Genomic DNA, 27,149 nt, shown 5'->3' with positions numbered 1-27,149 from the left:
GTGCCCCAGGCCAGGTTCAGAGGGGCTGGGGCAGGTTCAGAGGGGCTGCGGCCTGCACTGTTTCCCACACTTGGGGATGGGTGGGGTGGGGAGCAGCTGTGGGCCAGAGACCATGAAACAGAAATTGGGAGAGATAGGGGCAGAGACAGGGGTGAGGGAGAGAGGCATGGAGAGAGAGAGAGAGAGAGAGAGAGAGAGAGAGAGAGAAAGAGAGGCAGGGAAGGAGGAAGAGAGAAGGGGAATGGCAAAGAGAGAGGGAGAGAGGAAGAGACAGAGGGAGAAGGCGGGGAGGGAGAGGGGAGAGAGAGGCGCTCACACAAGACAGAGCATCAGAGAGAGGGTCTGGAGACAGAAGGGAGAGACACTCAGGCCGAGCAGGGCAAATGTGGCCAATCCCCTATTGCACCCCAACCACTGGACCAGTCACCTGGCTGGGTACTGCCCTTGGGGCCACTGACCCTGCTGGCCATCGACGCACGGGCCGCCCCGAGAGATAAGAGCCCACAGAACCTCCTTGGCTTCCCCGTGGGTGATAACTCGGCCTGTGTGGGCCTGATAGGCCGTGGCCACTGCAGCGGTTGGCCAGCAGCCGCGTATCAGCCCATCACCGCCCACTGCACAGAAATTCGTATCTGCGGGAGCCGATAGGGCACCGCCCGGTCCGGAGGATGCACACAGCACAGGAAGCTCGGGGGTGCGCCCCAGCCCCAAACCACGGCCGGCCTCAGGGGCCCAGCCCTTCCCGGCGCCAGGCTCCATCCCCCAGGGCCTCCTCCGTCTGGAGAACAGGAGGATGATCTAACCCCTCTCAACACTGCAGGGGTGGACAGGGACCCGTGGGGTGACCATCAAACCAGTGTCTATGAACTCCAGGCCCAAACCCAGCTCCACCACCTCCCAGCCGCATGATGGTGGACATGTGCTGCATCCCCGGGCTGGGCCTCCTCCTCCAGAGACTGGGGTCACCATCTCGGCCCCTCTTGGGGCTGGCGTGAGGACCGCCCAGCACTCCTTGTCTGCCCAGTGGCCAACTGGGTCCCACAGGTACACAATGGTCCCTGCCACTGTGTGGGTGGTCTCCACTGATACAGTGTGGGAGCTCTGAGGGCCCGAGGGGGGCCTGTATGCACCTTCCTCGCTACCCTGTTCTACAGCTGGGGACACTGAGGCAGTCAGGGCGGCCCCTCCCAACCCCACAGCGCTGCCCTGCACGTGAAAAGGCCTGTCAGGCTGACCCCACAGCGAGGGCCTGAGGCACCAGCACCTGACCAAGACCCCCGAAGACACCAGCGCCTGACCGACCCCCGAGAGGTGTGTCCTGGGCCTCCCCCCACCTGGTGTCCCTGAGGAGAAGGCACGTAGCCAGCACATTTCTGCCACGGCGCCTGGGCCCCCCACCATCTTTGGGTCCCATGTGGGTAAGCCACATCGTCTGCTGTGCTGGATGCCTGGTCCCCCCTTCCTGGGGGACAGCAGGAGGAGCCCATGAGGACCGGTGGTCACGAGGCCCCAGCATTGCCTTGGGCAGCCCCACAGCCCGTGCAGGTGTGACTTGGCTTCCCCTTGGGGCCGGGTCATCCTCCTGGCTGTGGCTGCCCAGGCCCACCCCTCTCTCTGTGGTCCCAGCTGTCCCGTTGTGGGAAGGGGCCGTGTTGAACGAGAGGCCTCTCCACGCACGTGCCGCTGCCTACTTGCACCAGTGGGCCCCTGGACCCATCTCTCACTCTCCCTTGCTGCTGGGACCTCGCTGACCCCTTTCCATCTTGGCCCCCGGGAAGGAATGGGGTCCCTCTGCCTCAGTGAAGCCTTCCCTGCTCCCCAGGATGGCGAGCGCCTCACCATGCGTCTTCTCTCCACAGATGGGGGCCCTGCTGGTGTCATTACGGCCGCTTGCGCGCTCTGCGACGGCCATCTGCTCCCGGCTGTATGCCTGGCACACAGCAGGCACTCAATAAATGTTTGCTGCATCTGCACATGTGTCTGGCTCGAGCACCTGCCCCTCCTCACGCCGTCCCTCCTCCACGGGGACCTTGCGACCCCTACTCCGCCTCTGCTGGGCCTCCTCCCTCCCTCAGCCACCAGCTCCCATGACGGCCTCGGTCGGGCAACCCTGGGAAGCCACCCCAGACCCCCAGACGCTACTCTGGTTCCTCAGGCCGCGGGATTTATTAGGAACAACAGAAACAATCTGACTGCCAGTGTTCCCTGCGTTCATAAATGAATGGAATTCACAGTCCCCGAAGGGGCCACAGGGAGAACACGTTTGTGGGACTTCTGGGGTCAGAACTCCAGCTGCAAATCACGGAGCAGAGTCACCAAATTACCCTCTAGGACACACCCTGTGGCCCAGGCCCCATGGGGCAGTGTGGCTCGGACTCCGCCCTCCACAGCCTGCAGCCACTCTGGAGTGGGGTGGGGTCCTCTCCTGCCCTTCAGGCCTGAGTGCCTGCCTGGGCACCTCGGCACAGCTCTGAATCCCGGCCCAGCTGGGAAGGCTGCGGGCCCAGGCAGCTGAGATGCAGCCTCCTGTTCCCACCTCCCTGCCTTTCCCACCTCTGAGGACTCCTTCCTGGCCATCACACTAGCTCCTCTTCTGTGGCCCAGACCAGGCTCTGATCCAGGGAACCCCCCAGAGCTTCCTTGTACACCACGTGAGGCCTGGGACTGGTCCGAGGGTGCCAAGCTGCAGCGATACCACCAGCTGCACAGGTTGGCTGAGCTTTGGACTAGGCACAGGCCTGGGCCTGGTGGGTCTCCAGCAACCTACACACCTGCCCCAGCACCCACGTGGCCCCGTTCCCGGGGGCCGGGCCAGCCTGCCCGGGAGGCGATGTTGCTGCCTCCACTGCCCACATGGTTACCTGGCCCGCTCCAGGAACTGCCCGGCTCTTCCTCCGTGGGCCTGGGTTCCGGTTCCTGTCCTTGGGTGTCCTGGGGGAGCTCCTTGGGGTCTCCTGGGGATGTGGGGGTCGGTGGTGGTGGGGGTGAGCTAACATCTGCAGAGAGGAAAACATTGTCACATCCCTGCTGAGCGCCAGGCACTGAGCTGCCCCTCCCTGTGGCTGGGACGGATGCTGAGGCACTGGGCACCGGGTTGGGGAGCTCGGGCCCAGAGCCACCCCCACCTCCTGGCTCACTCTCACTGGGGTGAGACAGACATCCAAGTTTTCCCCTTGGTCTTTTAAAACCCCTCATCCCTCATTAATTGTTGCAATGATAATTGTTATTCCAGCTGCTGTTGATAATTAGGGCACAGGATGGCCAACCCGACCAGCCTCCCCAGGCCAGCAGGCACACACGCGGCCGCCAGCTCCCCGGTCCCCTCTGCTGGCAACTGGGGGCCCCTCCACCAGGTCCTGCACCGATTCCAGCCCAAAGGGCATGTTTGCCTTCCCAGCTGGCCTGATAACCACCTCGGCCCCGATCGATGCGATCCCATAAGGCCCCCCCACCCCGTGACGTCACATGCCCACAGATTATTAATACCCGCGATAAGGGCTGTGATTAACATCAAATAAGTCAATCACACAGTATAAAAGTCCTATTATTTTTGGCTATAAATCAAAGTGGCTGGCATCTGAGCTCCAGCCACTGCGAGGGAGCGTCACTGGACCCGCCGAGCGGCAGACACAGCTCCCGCGCTGCTGTCTTATCGCGCCCATCGCCACGCTATCACTCAGGCCTGTGCCAGGTGCAGCCCTGGTTGTTTTTTCCAGCTCCTTCCCGGGCCCCACCCCCACCCCCACCCCCATGCAGCCCTGGCTCCTAGATCAGATAAGGAGCCTGGCTCCCCGGGAAGCCGGCCTGGGTCAAAGTCCACCACTTGCCCTTTGTTGTGGCCCCTCCATCAGGGCTCCTGCAGCTGGCCGGCAGCACCTGTGTGCGGCACTAAGGCTGGCGGCGGTGACAGCCAAGGGCCTCGGGGTCCACATGTACCACACGTGCTCACTCCCCATAGCCACTGAGGGACTGGCACCCGGCTCACATGTGCAGGAACTGAGGCTCTGCAGGGGTTAAGAGCCCGGCCCCGGGACCGGCCAGGCAGAGTTCTGACTGCACCACAAGCAGTGTGTGCCAATGGTGATGGCAGCAAGGGCAGGGAGAAGTGGCAGCCAGCGGGTCCCAGGCCTCACCAGATGCTGGGCTGGACACCTGCACCCAGCCTGGCCGTCCTGGGGCAGGGATGTCCCTGGGTGAGCTGGGGGGGATGGTGGACCCAGCCCTGGGGTCAAGTCCCACTGGCTCTGGTGACCCCAGGGACTGCTGCCAGAAAAAGGGGCCCAGGCGTAGCAGGCTGGGTGTGTGCAGATGCGGTGATGAGGCCTGCTGGGCTCCTGGGGCTGTGGCCCACCCAGAGGGGACTCTGACACTCAGACTAGGAAATGCTAGGGTGGGGGTCCCCACTGAGAAGCCCCCCTCCCAAGCGAGGGACCAAGGTCTGCCTGGGATCTCCACCCCAGCCCCTCGGCTACAGACCCCTCTGTAACTTCTCCCCCACCCCCGTTGGCCTTGGAGCCTTTGGACCTGCTGTCACTGCCTCCTGGCATCCCTCCGCCCATCAGGGACGGTTCCACGCACCCATCTCTCCTCCACCCCAGCTCACGTCACCCACCTAGCACCCTCCCAAATGGTCCGGGTATGGCCACATCTCCTCCACGTTGGAGTGAGGGTAATTCACAGTCTGTGTGCAAAGGGTTTCATGGCACGGGTATGAGACTGGTGCCTGGGGCTGCACGTGGAGTGTGGGGGAGCTGGGCAGAGCCCACCCCACAACCTGCTGCTGTCTCTCTCAGACCTTGGAAAAAGGGGGTGAGCATGCTGACCTCTCCTGGCACCTCTGTCCCAGGGAGGCCCCTTCTCCCAGGGTCTCCGGGTGTGTCTGGGGTACAGCTGTCTCCAGCAGACCTCCTTATGGCAGGTTAACTCTCTCCTGGGAGGGCAGGCCCTCTTCTCAGCTTGCAAAATGCCCTGCCCCATGGAATTGGCCACCAGGAGGGCCCAGGGAGTGCGGAGGTGCCGGTGAGGTTGGAGGAAATCAGGCTAAACCCAGACCTGGGTGGGACCCCCACTAGGGCACTTGCCAGCTGAATGACCCTGGCAAGTCACCAAACTTCTCTGGTCTATGAGTGGGGTGTGCTGCCTTAGCAGGAGACACCACTGTGCACCGAGCACCCACTTGCACCCAGCATCCACTGTGCATCCAGCACCCATCTGCTGTGCACCCAGCATCCACTTGTACCCAGTAACCACTGTGCACCCAGCACCCATCCACTGTGCACCTAGCACCCACTGTGCACTCAGCCCAAGCAGCATGCCAGCAGGGGCCTCAGCTCACCAAGCCCCAGGGAGGGGGCCTCGTGGTCCCCACTTCACAGAGGGTTTACTGAGGCTGGGAGGGGCATGGATTCCTGTCCAACCCTGGGCCAGACCTGCCCCACCTGGGCCTCAGTCTGCTCATCTGTATGAGGGCCAGATTTCAGGCTGCACATGCGGTAGGTGTGCACATCTCCCTTTCCCCGGAGACCCCCAGCCCTACCCAGGGCCTCTGGGCAACAGGCCCCTGGCTGGAAGACACCTGTCCTGGACTCTTGCATGTGGCTGGCCCACACGGCTCAGACACCACTGAACTCTGAGCGCATGGTACGGGGAAGCAGGAGGCCCCAGCTGGAGGCATGGTGAGAGGGCTCAGTCTGACTCACCTGTGCTGGGAGGGCTCGGGGCTTCAGGCGCCGTGGCCTTTTGCTCCGTGTGGCTGGTGCCCACCAATTGCACCTCCTCTCCGGTCTCCATGTCTCCAAGGGAACCTGTGGACACAAGACGAAGGCGGTTCGGGAGGAGCTCTGGGGAGACGGTTTCTGCCTCCTGACTCCTCCTGGCATAGGCACAGCCCTGGTGCCCAGGTGGAGTTGGCAGCTGGGCAGGGGTGAGGTCATCCACCCCTATGAGGTCAGAGACCAGGTGGCTGTTAGCCGAGGGCTCCCTCTAGGTCCCTCAAGACTTGACATTTGGGCATGGTGGCTCACATCTGTGATCCCAGCAGTTTGGGAGACCGAGGTGCTTTGAGTCCAGGAGTTTGAGAGCAGCCTGGGCAACATGGCAAGACCCTGTCTCTACAAAAAATACAAAAATTAGCTGGGTGTGGTGGCGCACGCCTGTAGTCCCAGCTACTAGGAGGGCTGAGGTGGGAGGATCGCTTGAGCCTGGGAGTTGGAGGCTGCAGTGAGCCACGATTGCACCACTGCACTCCAGCCTGGGTGACAGAGTGAGACTTCTGTCTCAATAAAAAAAAAAAAAAAAAACGACCTGATGATCCTTGACGAACCCCCATCCTCTGCAACAATTCCAAAGCTGCAGGATCGCCTCCACCCACCCTTACCTGCCCTGAGCCCTGGCCCCCGCTGTGCCCACGGATTCCACTCTTGCCAGAGAAGAGTCACAACCCCTGTGTCTCTCTCCCACCTACTCCCCCCAGCACCAGGGGACAGGTTCCCACCCACTCTGGCAGCCGTGGAGCAGCAAGGGGGCCCTCCCTGTCCTGTAGGACCAGCGTCCATCCAGGCCCCGCGCCATCACCACGGCCTCCGCCCGGCATCACCCTCCAATGCCCCGCCCAGGGGCCCAGTCCCCGTGCGCTTCCCTCACACTCATTCCCTCGGTCTGGGAACTCCCTGGGGGGACGCCCTCGCCCAGCACAGGCCCTGCACAAAGCAGGCGCTCACGGACTTGTTGAGCGAACAAACCGAGCAGGGCACAGGTGTCTGCAGCACCGGTGGGCGGAGTGCCTCAGGGCCTGGGCCCCTCAGAGACTCACACATTGGGGTGGGGGACTCCAGGAGCCCACCTCACAGGTGACGAGGCAGACTGAGACAAGGCCATGTGACCCAAGTGTGGGGGCAGCTGCCCCGGACCCCACAGTGGCTGTGGAGTGGCGCTGAGTGCAGGCGTGCGTGCTGATGTCTGCCTGCGGGGCTGGTGATGGGTGATAGTGTCCAGTGTGAACAGAGGACAGAGGTATCCTTCCGTATCCTGCCCGACTGCTCCTTGGGCCCCCAGGCCCTGACTCAGTCAGCGTGCTGGGACTGCCCCCTCCGCACCCATCCTCCACAAGGCCTGGCCTGCCCAGCCTTCTACTGTCCTGTGTGAGGCACAATGGGGGCAGAGCCTCCCGACCCACTCAGGAGTGGGAGGGGCCAAGGCCCTCCCGAGCCCAGGCCCCGGGTCCTGCAGCTCCCAAGTCACAGCAGAATACGAACAAGAAAAATCTAGAAACCGCGTCAGTGTCTGTGAGGTCATGTGTCAGGGGAGCTGAAGGGGCAGAGTGGGCTTCTCTGGCAGAAGGGGGGGTGGGGCAGAACAGAAGACACCAGAAGGAAGGCCTAAGCACTGCAGGCTGGAACCACCACCTCCTGAGGGCTGAGCTCCCCATCCCTGGAGGTGAGCAAGCCGCACGGATGGAGAACTGTTCGGGGTGTGTGCCTCTGGCTTGGTGGTTCTGGCTTTTCTTGCCTCATGGCCCCTCTGGGAATCTGATGAAACCCGGTGACTCCTCCCCAGAAAAACACACGGAGGCGCCCATATGTGCCCAGCTTCAGGAGCTTCTCTCCGAATTCCCGCCGTCCTCCTTCACAGCCCCTCATGCTCCCTGCTTTGCTCTGTGTCTCCAGGGAAAGGCAGAAGATGGGAGGGAGAAGGGCAGGTCAGAGCTGGAGCCTGCTGACGCCTGAAACACCTGCCCAGCCAGTAACAAACGTGCCACCCGCCAGTGTCCAACGCCGGGTTCAGAGGCTGCCTCATGTCAGAGACCCCCAAAGATGCGAGAGAATGAGAAATGCTGTGACTGAGTTTCAGGCTGATGTCCAAGGCTGACCCCGCCGTTCCACACAGCAGGGAGGTGGGAAGGTGCATTTTCTGTGTTTAGACTCCAGCCCCCTCTCTGATCATCAGCAGGCTGTGGCTGGCTGATGCCATCAAACCAAACTGCTCCTAGAGGGGCAGACACCTTTTCTGCCTTCTGCTGACACCCGAGGGCCAGGTGCCCCTCCAGGATGCAGGGGTGCACCAGACCGCTGAACACTGCCCGGGGCGTCCAGGCCACTGTGGGGACAGTCAGAGAACAACAGATGGGCCCTGACCAAAAACAATGGCAAGTTCTAGAAGTGCAGTGAGGGAAGGAGCCATGAGAGAAAGAGAAAAAAACACGGGGAGGGGAGAGGCTGCCACCAGCAGATCTTGGAGGGAACGGCGTGGTTGTTGTGAGACCAGACCCTGAGAAGACAGCTGTGGCAGAGGGGGCCACATGGGCAAAGGCCCCGGTGGGGGGACAGAGGTGGTGGAGGAAGGGGAGGTTGGGGGCCAGGGTGTGCTGGCAGCCAAGGCTGAGGGCAGGCAGGGTCCTGGACGTGCTGACCTCAGAGGCCACGGGGAGGAGGCGACCCTCATCCTGGGGCCACTGGGGAGCCATGGGGGGGTCCTGGACAGGAGGGACAGGCTGAACTTTCCCAACTGCTGCCTTCGGGGTTCTACCTGGGACCCATGAGTCCCGGCCTCCTCAGAGCACCTCAGAGCTGTAATTACAGGAGGGGGCTGGGCTCAGACCACACAGGAGCCAGCCCCAGGCGAGGGCTCGCAGCCTCCCATCAAAGCGCCCACACGGGCAGGCTCCAGGGCGGGCTGGGCACACGCCTGACCGGTCCAACTCCTGCCCCTGGGACAGGAGGCCCAACCCGAGTGCCCTCCCTCAGCACACGCCAGGGCAGAAAAGCAGCCATGGCCGCCCCACCTCCCCACCTCTGGGCAATGCCATCCACAAGGCCAGGAGGTGCTCAGCCGTCCCCACCTTGGCGGCAGCACGTGAAGCACTCAGCTCAGCCCGGCTCCTCCCCATTCTAGAGGCCTGTGCTTTCCATGGCTGTCACGGAGCTCAGAGGGGCTGCCCAGGAGCTGAGGTCCCTCCTACTGAGCAGCTGTAGGGCCTCAGGGCCTCAGTCGCCTGCTCTGGCAAATGGGCTCGAGGCCACCTGCTTTCAGGGACTTTGGGGACCAGAGCACTGGGGTTGGGGTCCACAGGAGACGCAGCCCTGTGCATAGCTGCCGCAGCCCCAGGAAGGCAGGCTGGCTCTCCATGCCCCACCCAGGTGGGCCTCAGACACCCAGGGGGGGCGCTGGGCTGGCGATGGGTTCTCCTATTTACAGGAGAACAAAGGCGCCTGCTCTACACAAAGCCGTGACGATGAGCGTGGAAAAGAGGCTGCCAGGGTAATTTCAGTTCCAGCACAATTAAAACAGCTCTGATAATGCGGGAGACAATTGTCAGCCCACAAATAGGGTGTGTCGAGGCGGATGCTGCCCTGGGCCTGCCTCGGCGTCTGAGAGCAGCTGCCCGGTCCCCGCCGAGCCCGAGTCAGCACCGGTCCCGTCTGTGGCCCACCGGGGGTCCATGGGGACTGTCCAGATGGGCGATAGAGCACTTGGGCCCCCGCTGGCTGGGGGCATCTGTGAGCCACATCTCCTGTCTGCCGCTTTCCCCCTGGGCTAGCAAAGACTCCCCCGAGCCTTTCTGGGGACCCTCTCTCTGTGCCAACAGCCGGAGCAGGCCAACCCATGGCCAGGCAGGCTGACAGCTGCTGCGTCCTTGCAGTGTGACCTTGAGCAAGTCACTCCACTCTCTGTGCTGTTTCCTGGTCTACAGATGAAGCCACAGCAGCTCCCACCTCAGGAGATGAAATGCGCAGCCTGCCCACATCCTCAGAGCCCGACACGGGGCAGGTGCGCAGTGAACATGAACTGTGGCTAGCACAGATTTTGGGAAATGGGCGAGGGTGTGAATGGTTAAGACCGGACGGGCAGCGCTCAGCACTTTACAAATGCCCACCCTTAACTGCCCCCACCCACGTAGCCGAGCGAGGTGGTCTTCCGATTTCATTTCGGATGGGGAGCCTGGGGTGTGGAGGGTGGCGGCCCACTCAGACCTCAGCAGGTAGGGGCGGTCAGGAAAGTGCATGGGGACAGGGTGCATGGAGGAGGGGGGACCAGGACACGGACTTGGTGATGGCTGTGGCAGGGTGGCGTGGAGTGGGGTAAGCAGGACCTTGGGGGCAGCCATTGTGGAAATGCCACTCTCCAGCCACATCCCAATACTCACAGCGGGAAGCCGAGTCATGCCCACTTTACAGGTGAGTAAACCAAGGCCCAGCAAGGCCGACTTGTGAGCTGCCCTGTCCAGGGCCCCTGGCGAGGAGGCAGTGGTGGGGGCAGTGGGATAGGAACCTGGGGCTGGATTTCAGACCTGCACCGAGCACACAGCCCTTCCCCAGGCTAGACACAGCCCCCACACCTCCCTCGCCCCGGGCCCACCCGCAGTGAGGGTGATGCCAGCCCCATGGCCTGGCCCGGCAGAGGTCCGTGGCCAAGGCCGCACCTGCCTGGGGGTGTCCACAGGCCATGGTGGTGGTCACCAGTGGCCAGGGCAGCACTGGGCTCAGCCCCTGAGGTGCCCAGAGCCCGTTGGTTATCACAGCTAGCAGACACCCGCGCGCCCATCCGTCTCCTGCTCATTAAGCCGGACGCCAAAATGGAAATGAAAACATAATAGCTATTTGATTGGGGGTGAGATATTTTGCATATTGGCTTGGCGCTGATAGCGGAATTTCATCAACTCCCTTTTTTCATGCTTTAAAACTGAATTACGGAGCTGGCTCTGTGCAGTGGGATGATCCCAGCTCCCTTCCAAGTCCCGGTGCTGACGATTAAGGTGGCCCCTCCCAGCTTTGATGTCGAGGCACTGGGGGGCTCCTTTGAACGACTGCCTTGCAGAAAGCCAGAGCCAGTCGCTGAGGAGAGGGGGGACATCCCTCAGACTGTGGGCCCCAGGGTGGCCATGCCAGGTGGGGCGCAGATGGTGGCTGTGGATGAGGAGTCTGAGGCCCCTGGGGAGGCCTCTGAGGTGCCCCTGGCTCCCTGGCCCAAGGAGCACCCTGCCCCAGCTCAGGGTTCGAGACCAGCATAAGTCCGAAGTGGGTGCCTGCAGGGGACACAGGTGCCTATGCTGGCCTCTCTTGGGGGTCCTCTCATTCTCGGTCTAGAGGGGAGGAAGTGGAAGTATAGGTGCCTGCCCAGGCCCCATGTGAGCAGCTGGTGGGGTGGGTGGCCACTGGCGGCCACATGGCCCCACTCCTCCCCCACCAGAACCACGGCTCTTTGCTTCACTCATTCATTGGCTCCCTCCCTCGCCTGCCCCCTCACGCACTCAATTCTTCCTCTGTCGCTTTCGCTGGCTCCTTTCCCCTTCCTGAACCCTTGGCGTGCCCCACCCTCACGAGGTGCTGGAGATCCTGCAGTGACCAGCCCCACGCCCCCCAAAAAGTGGAAGATGCCAGTGTGGGCACCACAGGAAAGAGTCAGAGGTGCCATCCAGGAAGGCTTCCTGGAGGAAGTAGCAAGTGGATGGCAATCTGGACAGGGAGAGGAGGAGGCTGCCAGCACCAGGTCCAGGGAAAAGCACTCTAGGAGGAGGGAACAGCAGGAGCTGAGGCTGGCACAGGGCAGGCAGCTTCTCCCTGAGCCTGGTTTCAGGGGATGACACTGTCTTGCCAAAGGCTGGTGCCAGGACTCAGACAGATGCTGGCAGCGGATGCTGGGCGCAGATGTGAGGTTGTCACTACAGCTGCCGTTACTGTTTCTACTCTGCAGGGACGTGCCGCATCTTCCCCCTGCGGCAGAGGGTGTGAGCGGGTGAAGGCCAGGGCTGGGGGAGGGAGTGCTGTAGGGGGGCAGCGTGGGGGAGGAGGGAAAGGGAGGGGAGCAGCGAGGGGCACAGGTCGGGGTAGAGGATGGGATGGGGAGATGGAAGAGGGGTGGGGCTGGGGAGGCAGAAGAGAAAGACCCCCAGGGCTGGCCTCCTGGTCTTGCTGGCCCTGGGCAGCAGGTCAGCGGGCGGGGGGGGGCGGTCACAGCATTGCCAGGAGAGAGACCCTGGCCTCTGGCGGCACAGCGGCCAGATAAGGCCCTGATAACGGAGAGAAAACAGCAACAGATTCAGACTTTCCCACCAGCTGGGCAGCGGGCAGCTCGGGCCACGGTGGGGACAGAGAGGAGACAGGGACAGCTCCGCTCGCGCTGTGGAGGCCACGCTATGGGAGTGCAGGGTGACTGGGGCCCAGGCTGGGTCTGGGGGCCGTGGTGAGCCATCACAGAGGGCCTGGGTCCCCCAAGCTGACCCGAGTTGAGTCTACAGTTCGACCTCTTGGCCGGCAGGCAGCATGACCTCTGGCCGAATGGCCCCCTCCCGGGTCCCTGGTGAGTGGCTGATGCTCTCCACATCCCCCAGCCCAGCTAGGAGCATCTCTCATCCCGTGAATCTCGCCAAGCAGGGAAACCGAGGCACAGAGAGCAGCAGTGGCAGCAGCCCAGCCCCACCGTCAAAGTGGGGTCTGCTGGCAATGCCAGCCCAGCACCACCTGCGTGGGGAGCCCAGCCCCGCGGCAGGGACGCAGGACTCACCGCCCACACCCTCAGGAAAAAGTGGCCAGTACCTCACACGCAATCCATCGAGCAGCCAGGCTGACTTCCAGGCAAACGGGCAGCTGAGGGAGCGGGCGGCAGAGCCTGGGAGAGCCCAGAGCAGACGGCGCCTTCTGTGCCTACCCACCTACCCACCAGGGAGCCCAGGCTCAGCACACACCCCCGGACCCTCATGCTTCCTTCACGTCCAACACATCACCCCGGTGTGGCCTGGAGCCGCCACTGCCATGTGGGGTCCAGGCCCCTGGGCAAGTCCCCGCCCCTGTTTCCCTCAGGTAGCATCTGTCACCTGGCTGCTTAAACCAACAGGTCCTCAGGTTGGCCCCCAATTCCTGCCCCTGCTGCCCCTGCCTCAGGGCCTCAGCACCCCTTGCCGCCTCTACGGGAACCCTCGCCCTTCTCTGCAGTTGAGGCCTCCTCATTCCTCCGGTGGAGGCTCTTTCTCCCGGTCTAGGTCCGTCCGCCGTGGTCCAGGCCTCCCTTCCAGCGCCCCAGCTCAGCCAGAGCCTTGCGTTTATTTGCAGGTCACACTGGTTCACCTGCTGGACTGGGAGGGGGCGTGTGTGCCCCCGTGGGCCCAGCACAGCAGCTCAGTGAGCCCTGCAGGAGGCAGGATGGGCAACCCTGACAGCGACCCCTTACAGGGATGCCGGTGCGAGATGCTAAAGGAAGAACACAGGAATGGCTGTGTAGATGCAGACGCTGATGGAGATGAAGAATGAAGAGGCTCTCGGGGGCCATGAGAAGCCCAGGCTGGGAGGGTGCCCCACAGCAGCCCCACCCCTGGCCCACCAGCAGCTCCATCAGTTCGGGATCGGCACTCAGTGCCAGCCAGGGCAACCACAAAAGCGGATGCTGGTGAGAGAGTGTGGCTTACTAGAACAGCGCCCTAACCAGCTCAGGAGCAGCGGCTGAACCTCCAGGGTCCCAGAGGGTCGTGGCAGGCTGAGGACGTGACCTGAGCCCACCACCTGGGCTGTGCCTTCTGGGCCCAGACACCCTCCCCTATGGATCCTGCTCCTCAACTGTGCCAGCGGGCCGGGATCAGGGGAGATATGGGGGTTGAGCGGCTCCACCAAGAGGCAGACAGACAGAGTTTGCACACACCCTGCCACAGGGAGCTCCTGACTCTTCTGAGTCCCAGACCCACCCGCCCCCAGGTCTGTTCTCCCTGCTCTCCCCTCCGAGGTTGGCCTCAGGCTGTGGGCTCCAGGAGGGCCAAGCCAATTTAAGTAGTCTCAGAGCCCAACACGCCCTCCAGGCCATGCCTGGCGTGCTGCTGCTGAACCGAATGTCCCCAGGCTCAAGGAGGTGGCTGCTGTGCAGGGGCCCTGAGCCCTGACTCACTCCCAGGGAGAGCCTTATAAATTTTCCATCGAGATGGAATTCACATACAATCAACTGCATCCCCAAGAGCATCCTCTTGGCTTTTCTTTTCTTTTCTTCTTTGAGTTGGGGTCTTGCTTTGTTGCCCTGGCTAGAGTACACCTGTGCAATCACAGTTCACTGTATCCTCAAACCCCTAGACTCAAGTGATCCTCCGGCCTAAGCCTCCTGAGGAGCTGGGACCACAGGTGTATGCCACCATGCTGGACTGTAGCAGTCCTTCTACCTCAGCCTCCCAAAGTGTTGGGATTGCAGGCATGAGCCACTGCACCCAGCCGTGTTTGGCTTTTAAAGGCAGGAAAGTTTGCTGGAAAATGGGTATGGTGGTAACATGCAACCTAAATACAAACCAGGCCCCACCTGGCCCAGTCTCATGCAAAGAAACACACTGAAATGACCCAAATCTGTGCTTGTTTCTCAAGAGTATTAAAGGAGTCACTGAAAATCTTACTCTTTCTAACATCAGCCACCTTCCCGTGCCCTTCTCCGCTGACCGGGGCCCTCACTGGCTGAAGCTCACACGCCCAGCCCATGTGGCTGCTCACCTCTCCCTTCCCGGCACTCATGTGAACTGTGCCCACTTCTCTCGCTCCTCTCCTCTCCTGTGGTTCCCTCTATGTCCATGTTCTGACTCCCTCATGGAAGGCAGGGATGCCGGGCTGGCAGAGACCAGAACTCACGTTCAGGGCTGTGGGGAAGCTCTGCGTGGCCCCGGTCTGCAGATGGTGTGGAGAAGGGACCTGGCATGTGGGCATGCGCATGTCCAAATCTTCTCTCCATCCCTTTCACGCTGTGTGTTTAGCGTAAGCACAGCCTTGGGGGGCTGGGGTCTTGCAGCCAAAAGCAGTCCCCGGCCAGGAGTGGGGAGCCCTCAGGTCACCGGCTTAGCTTCTGACCATCTCGGGCCCTCAAACGCCCTGCCTTTCCCTGCCCCTCTGGGAAGCCTTCCCTGGCCCATTGTATGTTCGAGTTGAGTCCAGCTCCCTCCCTCGGTGCCAACAGCCTGGATTCCACGACACACTTGCTGTGTGAAGGACTGCCACCCTGTCTCCCCAGCCATGCTTGGCCATGTGGTCATGTTCACTAAGCAGCCCCCAACCCCTCACCTGCTCTGCTCAAACGCCTCCCATGGGCCCCCAGGGATCTCAGAGCAAAAGCCAAACCCCTACCCAGCTCCCACCTGGTTTCTGAAAATGGCCCTCCCCTGGCTGCCCCCTCTGCCAGAACTTCCAGCAGGCACCTGCTCAGCCCTCCCCCTCCCTCAGCCATCCCCAGTTCCCACGATGGCTGCCCTGCCACTTGGTGGCCCTCCTTCCCTCCCTTCACCTCTGCTCACAGCCGCACCCCCAGCATCTAGAACGGTGCCTGGCACACAGTAGGTACCCAGCAAATGCTGATGCACACAGGAAGGGTCAGGGCTGGAAACAGGCTGGTGGGGTGTGGCTGGCTTGGAGGGGGGTGTGGCTAGGTCATCCTGGGCTCCCCGAGCAGGGAGGCTGTGCAGAGGGATGGGGGCTTGGTTGGTTCCATCGAGGGGCTTTCGGGTCTCAGCCTGCTCACCCTGGGGTGGGTGAGCCAGACTGAGTCCCACCTGGCTGCCTGCCCCTGTGGGGTCTGAGGCCTGGGTGGGTGTGGGGGCACTACAAGGAGAGGGATGAGACTCAGGGTCATGGGGCACCAACACTGGGAGGGGGTCCTGCACCCACACCCCCTTAGCCCCACTACTTCCTCCTGTGGCCGACCCAGTAACTGAGGGGTGGACCTGGTGGGCTTAACTGCCCTGGGCCCACAGCCACGCCCGGCCTCTGGCCGCACAGTGTCCAGGCTGAGCAGCCGTCCGCAGGGCCAAGGGTGGGCCCAGGCACTCCTGCACCTGTGTGTCCCAGGCAGCATCGGCTGCACACTGATGGGGCTCCTCTGAGCCCGGCCCCTCCCTGGGCAGAGGAAGTAACAGTGGTGGGCGGCGGACAGTAGGCAGTGGCCAGCAAGCCTTGGGGTGGCCACACAGATAGCACAGATCCAGGTGTCCAGACCCAGCAGACTGCCTGCACCCTTTTCCCGAGCCCTGCCCTGTACCCGGCGTTGTCCTTGGGGTCCTCACTGACAGGAGAGAGAACCTAGGCTTCCTCAGGCCCCAGCTCGCTCTCCCCTCCTCCTCCACCTCCCTTTTTCTTGGCCGTGCCCCCCAGACTCCTGCCGCTGCTCAGGGTTACTTGTGTGGAACTGGGACACAGGTCTGTGCAGCTTCCAGGCCCGAGGTCTGGTCTCTCCCCTTGCTGGCCTCAGTTTCCCCTCCTGGCTCCGTGTCATAGGCAGATCACAGCTCAGCAAGGCTCTACCCGGTCCCACACCTTCCCTCCCATCACGTGCGCTCCTGCCCTCGCCATGGTCCCTGCGCAACTGCCCACCCTCCCCTCTGACAGCTCCCCAAGGCCTGGGCCCTGCCAGGTACCCGCTGCGTGGCTGAAGCCAGGGCACCCTCGACACCCCACGGGAGCGTCCACCTGCCTCGCCTGCTGTGGTGCAGGGCTGGCACCGGGCACGTCTCCTCCCAGAGCTGTGACTCCCTCTGACCAGATCCCCATCAACACGGGTGCACAGCTCTTCACAGTTTAAGAAGCTCTGCCAGGATCAAGCACAGGACTGTAGGGAAACTGAGGCAGAGAGCAGCCAGACCTCTCCCTGCATAGTCCCAACACGGGCCTCAGGCCAGCTGCCATTCAGGGACAAGTGGAATCCAGCCGGTGCCTGGCTCTGGGCGTAGGGGCTGCCCAGGTCCTGGTTTACACATCGGCCGATGGGGATGGACTCATCAGTCTCGAAGAGCTGCAGTGAACAGAGGATGGGAGGCTCTGCAGGAGGCGGAGGGGCCCCAGATGCGGGTTCCCAACAGCCCTGGGGCTTCTGCAGCAGGGGTGGTAAGAAGGGAGCGAATGAACGTCCTGTGTGTGGGGACGGAGGACGCGGAGGAGGCTCGAACAGTGTTCGGGACAGAGAAGAGTGGGCTGGCGTGGGGGGCTGGTTTCAGACGAGGTGGTCACCAGGACTTCTCAGAAGGTGACCTTTACCTGCGGCTGAGAACAGCCCTGGGCAGACAGCACTGAAGACAGAGTCCCCCACCCCGAAGTGGGAAGGAGCCCCGCACAGGCCAGGAATGGGAGGAGGCGGGTGGCGGGGAGGCAGGGGGCTGGAGGCGTCAGAGGGAGCTGGGGTTTTATTCTGGGCACCGTGGGAAGCCACCATCAGACGCTGAGCAGAATGCCAAAATCTGTCAGACTGTGTTAGGGTCATTGGGCTGCTGGGGGGAACCCTGGCCCGGCAGCTGCTGTATCTGCCACCACCTCCAGGCAGCCCCCCAGCTTCTGGCCATCTCTTTGGGCTCCCTTGGATCCTCCCCCTGCCCTGAGCCTGCCCCTTCTCTGGGGCCAGGGCCAGTGGGCTTGTCCCCCACCCGTGTCCCCAGGGGCAGGGGCCCGGGCGGGGCAAGGCAGAGAGAAAGGGAGGTGGAGGAGGAGGGAAGAAAGAGCCGGGGCCTGAGAAAGCCCAGCCCGGCTGATAGGGGAGAGATTGGTTTCAGCCGGAGCCGCGGCCTGCCAAGTCCACATCCTATCGGTGCGGCCTGCGTTTACTCAACATTCATCACCGCTGAACTCGGAAACTTTATCGACGCTGAAGGTTGGCGCCATCTCTGGGCCCGGCCACTCCCGGCCCTCCGATGGGCCCGATAGCCACTGATAGATTACATGAGATTGCTTCACTCCGGAGAACCGATTCCTAACCTCCTTGGGGAAGAGCCGAGGGGGTGCCCAGGGATGGGATGTGGGGGTGGGGGCGAGGCCGCGTGGGGCCGTGGGGGGCAAAGACCACGGCACAGGGTGAAGGTGAGGGTGGGGTCAGGCCACATATGTGGCAAGGTGGTCACAAGCCCGCCGGAGGCCCAGGGAGGACGAGAGGTCTCAGCAGGGCCCTGAGTATCTGGACTGGGGAGCGAACCCATCCTCGGATGGGTGATAAGGGCTGACAGACGGGGCGGGGGCCGCAGCTCACGGAGCTGTCCCCGTGCAGCCTGTGTCAGACGGGCGGAGGCAGCTGGCTCCCTGGAAGGGGGCAGGGCTCCAGCAGGACGGCCCGGCCATGCATGGGAGAGGTGGGGTGCAGCGCCTAGACCCTGGGGCAGCGGGGGTGTTACGGACCTTCCTAGCAGCCGACCCTCCTCCTGCCCTGGGGTCCTCAAGGCCATGACTGTGGGTTCACCTCACTCCGCCTTCAAGGCCACGGTGAGAGGGGCCCCTCATCAACGGCTGTACAGCTGGGTTGAGGCCTGAGGGGCAGCGGGTGAGCTCACCAGCCCAGGAGACTTCAGGTTTCATTCACAGAATTGAACCACAGCCCGATGATGGGTGGTTCCTGTCATCCTCTTCCCGGTGGGCCATCCCGGAGATTCCCAGGGGCCAGGAGCAGGATTCACCCCAGACCCAGGGACCCTAGTGTCCAGACCCTCAGATGCCTTTCAGAAAGGAGGAAGTCACGCCCTCTGACTCAGTTCAGCCTTTTCCTCGTTCCACGGTCCCAGGCAGCAAATCAACCGCTCCCACCGCACAGCTGCAGAAACAGAGGCTTCCCGGTCCCATGAGGGGATGGCAGAGCTGCAGGGCCTGCACCCAGACCTCCTGCCCAGCTGACCCCTCGTCCCGGTGGGGCCCAGGGCTGCGGCGTCCTGGAAGCTTGTGGGACACTAGAGCTCTGAGCTCTGTGATGCCTGCCCTGGGCCTGCTTCCCCGCCTGAAACCAGGAGTTAACACATTAGCCTCCAACCCACAGAGGCGGAGCCTAGGATGCTGGAGTGGGGCTGCGGCAAGGGTGGGAGTCACCATCAGGCGGAGCCTGTGCTGGGAGCGCGTGGAGTTCTCGGGACCCACTGCTGCCGGGTTCTCAGCACCGAATGCACACTGGAAAGGGTTAATATGGCAACTGTGATGTACACTTTACCACAATAAAAACAGAAAATTCAGGCCGGGTGCAGTGGCTCACACCTGTAATCCCAGCACTTTGGGAGGCTGAGGCTGGCGGATCACGAGGTCAGGAGATCGAGACCATCCTGGCCAACATGGTGAAACCCTGTCTCTACTAAAAATACAACAATTAGCTGTGCACGGTGGCGGGCGCCTGTAGTCTCAGCTACTCGGGAGGCTGAGGCAGGAGAATCGCTTGAACCCAGGAGGCAGAGGTTGCAGTGAGCCCAGATCGCACCACTGTACTCCAGCCTGGTGACACAGAGAGACTCCATCTCAAAAAGAAAAAAAAAGAAGAAAATTCAAACAAAAAAGCAGGAAATGCCGCCCTCTCTGTGCTGTGGGCGCAGCAGGAGCTCCAGGTGCCCCTTCCCTTTCTCCTGGGACTGAGGCACAGAGCTGGCACATCCCTGCCTGTGCGCCCCACCCTGCGGGCACCTGCCCTGCCCACCACCGTGCCTCCAGCCACTTGTGGGTGTGGACACTGAGGCTGGGGCTCGCTGGGGTTCAGTCCCGCACCCCCCTCTGTGAACTGTGGGTCCGCAGATAGAGTGGGGTTGCGTGGCCATGCGTGGTGGGAGCCCAGATAAGGTGACCTGTCCCGAGAGTGGTCCCAACAAATACCCATCAGGGTTTGGCCCTGCCGTGCTCCTACCAGGGAGGCCCTAGCTTCTGGCTCCACCCCCTGCAGCCCACATGGCCCCTGGCCCAGCCCACCCAAGGCTCTTGTGGACCTGCAGGTCCCCTCAAGAATAACCCACTGGAACGGGGTGCAGAGCCAGCCCAAGGCTCAGAGCCCTCCCAGCCCGCGTGCACCCCCATTCACAGAGATGGAGACGCAGCCTTAGTCGTAGTCACAGGCTCAGGTGTCTGTGGCAGATCCAACTGTAAGTAAGTGGTAGGCAGAGATTCATGCCCAGGCCACTTGGCTTCAGAGCCGGGAGCCCTGACCCCTCCACTGTGTGCTGGAGCCACCGTGACCACGGTCATCTTGGGGCCCTGACCCCACCTCTGTGAGTGGGAGCCGCTACAGCCACGATCATCTCGGGGTCCTGATGCCCCCAGCTGTGAGCGGGAGCCACCGCGGCCACGGTCATCTCAGGGTCCTGAACTGTGAGCGGGAGCCACTGCGGCCATGGTCATCTCAGAGCCTAGATGCTACAGCCCGAGTCAGACCCTGCGGCCGCTGGCCTTTGCGAGGGAGGAGGTCACACACAGCTGGAGCCTTGGAGGGTCAGCTAGTTGGGAGCTCAGGGAGGCCGGTTCTTGTCTGAATTCTCAGCACCCATCGCAGTCAGGGCGGAGTAAGTACAGAGGAAAAGTCTGGTTTACCATGGCTGCAGGGGAGCTGGGCTTTCCTCTTCCCAGCCCCCTTGCTCCTTCAGAAGGCAGCCTCTGGGCAGCCCATTATGTAGTTGGCAAGGGCACACAGGGAAGGGAATGCCTGTCGCAGAGGCTGGACCCCACCGGGAGAGGTGCTGGCATCTTAGCTGGGCCCTGGGTCAGTGCGTCGCGCTGCGTCTCCCGCCCTTTCCTGGGTGACCTCATTCCCTGCTTGGAGCTCCCACCGTGTGCTTGGCGAGGACGTGTTCCCCATGCCACATCCTCACCCGTCACTCAGTGTCACCATCCGGTCCTCCACACCACCAGTCCCCCAACAACAACCTCCCCAGTGGCTCTGCCACAGAGCACACAGACCCCTGTGTTCACTCTCCCCCATCAGGCTGGGGCTCCATGAGGTCACCTGGGGTCCCTGGTCCATGCCCAGTACACAGCAGGCACTCAGTACAGGTTTGGAGAGTACAGGGGACACCCGTGAGCATCCAGAGACTGCCTGCCCCAGCCCGTCCAGCAGCCCCGTCCCCAGGATGGGTGGGGTGGCCCTGACAGCAAGGACCCCGCAGGAGTGAGTCACAGCCCCGGCACAGGGACAAGGACCCTGGCTCTCCGCAGGTGATGTCCCCACACTGGAGGGGCCTTTGCCCACAACGCTGGCTCTGGAGGCCCTGGCTTTTTCTCCATTTCCTTTTTCCTTCTGCTTGCTCTGCCTCTGGGGACAGGGCCAGGCACAGAGAGCAGATCCAGAAATCAGCGGGGGAGTTATTTATGGAGCACCTACTGTATGCCCCAAACTGTCCTTGGGGAGGACAGAGCTGCCCGTATGCGTGGAGACCCCCCTGCAGACTGGGAGGGCTGATGGGGAGATCCTCGGGGCTGGGCACGCACCTCTGACCCTCACCACGTGAGAGGCACCACACCCCATATTAGGGGGTGGGGCCCTGGCCAAGGTGATGTCTGGTTCTGGTCGGACAGCCCCTCCCTACTTCCTCTCCTTAGATCTCAGCCCAGACTCTTTCCCTCCTTGCCCTGCCACTATTTTCCACTTACACATTTTTCACAAACACCCACACCTGTGGCTGATTTTCAGGTGCTGTGGGAGCTGACAGGGCCTCCAGCCAGGTCTCAGGCCGGTGGAGCCTACCTCAGCCTGGTCTTGCCAACAAGACCCACCGTGCAGTATGGGTGGTTTCAGAACACAGGTGCACGCCCCCAAGGTGTCCTGAGCCCCCCTGTAGACATGATCTCCTGGCATGTGAATTTCTGACAATGGGAAATCTGGAAGACCCCAGGTTTCCAGGCTATGCCACAGCCACAGACAGGAGGAGGGCCCCCAGAGAACCTGCCACCTCAGCCTCACGGTGTGGAAGGGGAAACTGAGGCCCAGGCTGGCAAGGGACTTGCCGAAGAGCTCAGAAATTATCCTGGAAGGCAGACCTACTAGACCGCCTTCCCATTTTACAGAGGGGGAAGCTGAGGTGGGCAAAGGGGTTGGGACTGTCATTCATTAAGATGGTGCCACGTTCCCAGCCCGGCCGGCACTTCAGAAGTCTGGCAGAATGAGGTTCCGGACGGAAGTCAGGGCGGGCAGAGGGTGGAGTGGTGGGCGGCAGCCTGCAGGAGGGTCTGCAGTGGGCCCAGACATGGGGGCGGGAGGGAGGCTGGCTGGCCCCGGGCAGTCCCTGCCAGTTTGTGAAACTTGCTGTTCCCATCTGGGAGTGGCTGCTGGCTGCACTCCTCTCGGCAACTCTTGGGTCCTGGCCCCCAACTCAGGCCATGTGGGTCTGGGCTCTGAGGGTTGGCAGGTCCTCCAGAGGCCAGCCTGTCCATCCACCTGTGCCCAGGCAGCGAGGTCCCTAAAAGGCGGGCCCTTCCAGAGCAAGTGGTGGTGGTGGCAGAGGTCTCCCCTCCTGGGGCAGGGTCCGGGGTGGGAACTACTCCCCCAGGTCAAAGGCAGCCTCTGGAGGAGGCCCCGCCCCCACACAGCAGCTCAGCCAATCCTTGAGCCTCACCCCTGGTCATTTGCATACTCCATTTCCATTGGCTGCCAGCTGTCCATCGGTTAGGACAGTGGAGCCCTGGCCATGGGGGTGGGGCTCTGGGGGGCGGGGCCCTGGGGGTATCAGATTCTGGGTGACTCCTCCCAGCCCCAAGTCTACGGTCAGAAAGTTGCATGGAGGTGTTGGGGGGCTTTAGTTACAGTGTAGGCTCTCCCCTTTCCTCAAAGGCTCCCTGACATCCATTCAGGGATGACTTAGAGCAGGAAAGATACTGGCCCAAGGTCATACAGCCAAGAGGCCAGCATAGCTGGGACCTGGCCCCGAGTCCCGGCCCCTCTCCAAGGCTGGCCTCTTTTCTCCTGGGGGGGTCTGTTTAGGGCAACTTCTTATTTTTGGCTACCTTGTCTCAGGGAGGGTTATTTGGGGGCTTTCTTTGCAAAGCGATGATGATGATACTTTCGGAGCACCCCGAGTGCTCAGCTCTCCGTCTAGGCTGTGTGTGTTGTAGGCAGTGGGCTCGCGGGTGCGTCAGGGGAGGTGGGCTCGCGGGTGTGTGTGCGGGTGAAAGTGTGTTCTCGCTTTTGTTCCTGGCATTTGGGTGGGGTGAGATAAGGGGAAGGGGGGCCACTCAGCTCGAGCAGGCAGATAGATAACGGCGACAGCACCTCCTCCACCACACAGCACGCATCGCCCTTTTCATCAAGTTCCCTTTTTTCTTTTTCACTGGGGGGTGGTAGGGTAGAAAACACCCCATCCCCACCCCCCAAAGCCATGGAACTAGGGATGGGGGCCTCTCCCTCTCAGGCCCCAGTCACAAAGGGTGTGGGTCAGCTTAGGGCCTGCTGTGCCCAACACACCAGCAGCCAGCCCAGAGCCCATGATGGGAGGAGGGAGGGGATCCAAGGCGGCTGCGAGGCCCGGGGTCTGGAGGGCACAGGAAGACAGGAGCAGCCGCACACGTGCCCTGTAGGGCAGGTCTCACGGTCTACACCATCAGCTCCTTGAAAGGACTCCGAGGCCCGGCACGGTGGCTCAAGCCTGTAATCCCAGCACTGTGGGAGGCCAAGACAGGCAGATCACGAGGTTAGGAGATCGAGACCATCCTGGCTAGCACGGTGAAACCCCGTCTCTACTAAAAAAATACAAAAAACTAGCCGGGTGAGGTGGCGGGCGCCTGTAGTCCCAGCTACTCGGGAGGCGAGGCAGGAGAATGGCGTAAACCCGGGAGGCAGAGCTTACAGTGAGCTGAGATCCAGCCACTGCACTCCAGCCTGGGCGACAGAGTGAGACTCTGTCTCAAAAAAAAAAAAAAAAAAAAAAAAAAAAAAAAAAAAAAAAAAAAGAAAAGACTCCGAGAGGGACCGGCCTCCTGTTTTTTAGAAAAGGACAGCAAGGCCCAGAGAAGTGAAGTGTCACTGGGGCGGGTGCTGAGCTCCTTCCTCAAGAAGCCCTGGTGGGAACAGCTGGGAGGGGCGGGGAGACCTCAGGGGGTTGGCCATGGCCTGCAGGGCAGGCTTAGCGGCATCGGCCCTATTTGACAGATGTGGAAACTGAGGCCTGAGCCTCTGGGATGTGTGTGAGAACAAGGGCCATGGGGGCAAATGCCGTACCCCCTGCTTGTTTGCTGTGGCCGCCTGTCGGGGTGACTGTGGCAACTATGGGGGATTGATAAGGGGTGGACTCTTGGATCACAGGGACAAATGTTCTGGAGCCATTCTGGCCGCTGTGTGATGTGATGAGGCCCTAGGTGACATCACTGAGGTCATCTGCACACTGGAGCCACTGGCCGAAAACCGTGCAGGAAGAATGCCAGCAGGATTCAGAGAGGGTGGGCTGCGGGCAGAGAGCGCTTTGGAGAGGTGGCCCAACCCCAGGGACCCTTGCCCTGGCATGTGTCCCCCATTAATACCACTGCTGTTTCAGGGTTTACTGAGACCCGCTGCACAAGGGCCCCAGATGCTTTCCCAGTTCTGCCCTGTCTAATTCCTCAAAGGCCAAGGAGGCTGAAACTGTGATCATGCCCATGATACAGGTGAGGAAACTGAGAGGCTGCCGGCCAGGGGGCAGGATTTAAACGCTGGTCACTGGAGCTGACGTTTACCCCCTTCCCCCGCATACACACCCCATTGTACTGGAAATAGCTGACTTCCTTTTAGAATATTGAAACAAAACAAAACTCAAAAGTTAGAAAGAAACCAACTTTCTCACCAGAGGAGCTTATTTTCTGGGAACAGATGAACCCAAGAAACAAGAATAGAGGCAGGCCAGCCTCCACCCATCCCTTCCCACTGCCAGGACAGGCTGTGTGGCCCTCAGCCATCCCCTGTCCTGTCCTCTCTGTGCTTGGCCTTTCTCCCTGAAGGGGAGGGATGAGCCCCCTGGGAGGCTCGTGGGCTGCCCCCCCCACCCACTGCAAACACCCCAGAACCTCCAGCCAGGATGGAGACTCTGACCTTGGCTAGACTCTAAGCCAGAAGCCAGGGTCCCTTCTGTTCTCCTCATGCTGTGTGATCTCTGGTGAGTTACTCAACCTCGCTGAGCCTTCAGTTCTCCAAGGAGAATGAGGTCATAGGCACCCCTCCCAGGGCTGCAGAGTACTCCATACCAGAACTGCCAGGGCTGGGTAACGGAGCTGTTGCCTAACCACGGCCACCATCAGGATTATTACAACTGGGGGTCCCAGAACCACCCAGAACAGTCACCATCCACACCGCCCCAGGGATCCTGCCTTTGGAATCCCAGAGGATCTCATTTTTCAAGAGTCACTTAAAAAATAAAATCCAGGAAGCGGGAAATGGCAAACTGGCCTGTACCCACTGGGACCCCAGGCGGCTCCACAGGAAGGCTTTCTGCCAGCGAGAGAGCGGCTGGGCCACTGCCTCAAGGGGACATCGTAGCTGCGGGGCCTCGGTTTCCCCCCTGCACAGCGGGCCCCTGGCCCCCTCCACCCCTATGGCTGCCTCACCTGTCCCTCCTCCAACCCTATGGCTGCCTCACCTGTCCCTCCTCCACCCCTATGGCTGCCTCACCTGTCCCTCCTCCACCCCTATGGCTGCCTCACCTGTCCCTCCTCCACCCCTATGGCTGCCTCACCTGTCCCTCCTCCAACCCTATGGCTGCCTCACCTGTCCCTCCTCCACCCCTATGGCTGCCTCACCTGTCCCTCCTCCAACCCTATGGCTGCCTCACCTGTCCCTCCTCCAACCCTATGGCTGCCTCACCTGTCCCTCCTCCAACCCTATGGCTGCCTCACCTGTCCCTCAGCAGGAGGATTAGCTGCACGCCGGGCTCTAATCGCCGCTAATCGCTCCATCAGCGCCGGATCTCGGATCAGCTGAAGGAGGCGGCTTTATCCAGACAGACGCTGCGATGGCACCTGAGTCCCATCTGGGCGCAGCTGTCAGGTGCAGCAGCAGGGCCAGAGATGGCTGGGGACAGGGTGGGAGCCTGTCTGGGGAGCATACAGGGCTTCTCAATGCAGGCAAGCCCCTCCCCCTCCCCAGCTGGCCAATGGGGCTCTGCCTGGGCTCTTCACATTTATTAAGTACCTACTGTATAACCCGGCACTGTTCTAGGCACCAGGGGGACACCAGGGATCCAAACAGGCGAAATGCCCGCTCTGGGGCATTGCATGGCCCGCAAGGCTGTGAGGAGGGCCCCGTGCTCCCACTCATTTGACAGGTGGAGAAACTGAGGCACGGACACATGGCCCAAGACAGGCACAGCCAGCCAGGCCCAGACGTCTGGCTTTTCCTCCACCTTTTGCCCACCGCCAGGCTGCTGGGAGGAGCACTTCCCCGACAGAGGGCTTCCTCACAGTCCTGTGGCCCACGGTTACGAGCTCCCAACTTTCCCGAGTTTCCAGCATTACGACGTGTTCCTGCTCTTTCTCTTCTGAGCAGATGCTGTGCCCTGCCTGTGCCTCCCCAGCCTGGGCCCTGCTGTGAGCTAACTCTGCGCCGCTGGACACAGGGTCTGTGCAGAGGCCGCGGCGGTGTAGGCCGGACACTCTGTGGTTCACGGCCTGGCCCAGAGGCCAAAAGAGACTGGGAGAGACGGCCAAGGGCTCCCACCCCCCCAGGCCCCCATCCTCCTCACCCTCCTCCCTACCTTCTTTTTCAAAAACATAATTTATCTGTGTATTATCAAGAAATCCAGACACTTTAATCAGTGAGCTATGAAGTCAGAATTTCCATTCTTATCTTCGGGAGGAGTGGAAATGGAGGAGATAGGCGGCGGATCGCTGGTGGGGAATGTTAATGGGTGGAGAGGCTGGGCTATTGGCCACCGAGAAGCTGGTATCTCCTCCATTATCAAGGCTGTATCTCACCCACCATCTTGGCGCAGTAATGGGGCCAGTTCAACTTTCCCAGTTATCACAGGAGCTGAAACCTGTGCCCGCCAGAGGCCCGGACCAGGAGACAGTGCAGGGCGGACCAGGCCACAGCCGGCAGAGCTGGAAGGGTATGGAGATGGTCGGCTTGAGCCTGGGCCCCAGAAGGCCTGGGTGCCCACTGACCATTGCCACGGTGGGGGTAGGGGGTCTCTCTGCTCTCTGGGAAAATGTTTGGGTGGAGCTGGGTGTGGGCCTATGAGCAATGGGGGAACTGAGGCCAAGTGCCTCAGGGACCCAAGAAGGCTGGGGTAGTCCCAAGCCTTCCTGAGCTGTTCCAGGCCCATGAAGTGGAAAGAGGGTAGGTGGTGTTGGGGACACCAGCAGGACTGAGGTGCAAACACCCCATCCTCCTGCCTTGGGACTTGCAGGGTGTCCCGTCCCCTCCGGGAGCATATCCAGGGCCCAGGCCCGGGGTCAGGAACTATTAATCATAAACAGGCAGCCTGGGGGCACCTGGGGGCCCTGCCCCTGTGGGTCCCAACCTGAGACACGGCTCAC

General features: G+C 61.8%; 1 protein-coding gene across 2 annotated transcripts in view; it reads right to left on the bottom strand.

Moving 5' to 3' along the window:
- The window catches only part of ZFPM1 (zinc finger protein, FOG family member 1), a 75,469-nt gene that overhangs the window by 37,807 nt on the left and 10,513 nt on the right, over window positions 1-27,149 (bottom strand). For both annotated transcript variants that reach the window (XM_007994326.3, XM_038008156.2), the window contains exons 2-3: window positions 5,700-5,804; window positions 2,862-2,996 (exon numbers count right to left, since the gene is read on the bottom strand). In XM_007994326.3, coding sequence (XP_007992517.3) covers window positions 2,862-2,996; window positions 5,700-5,804 — 240 coding nt within the window. The remainder of the gene's footprint in view (window positions 1-2,861; window positions 2,997-5,699; window positions 5,805-27,149) is intronic.

This window comes from Chlorocebus sabaeus, chromosome 5 (genome assembly GCF_047675955.1).
Source record: "Chlorocebus sabaeus isolate Y175 chromosome 5, mChlSab1.0.hap1, whole genome shotgun sequence".
In the NCBI taxonomy this organism is placed as follows: Eukaryota; Metazoa; Chordata; class Mammalia; order Primates; family Cercopithecidae; genus Chlorocebus; species Chlorocebus sabaeus.
Note: the sequence above shows the minus strand (reverse complement) of the source record. Positions and strands in the feature narration are given on the sequence as shown.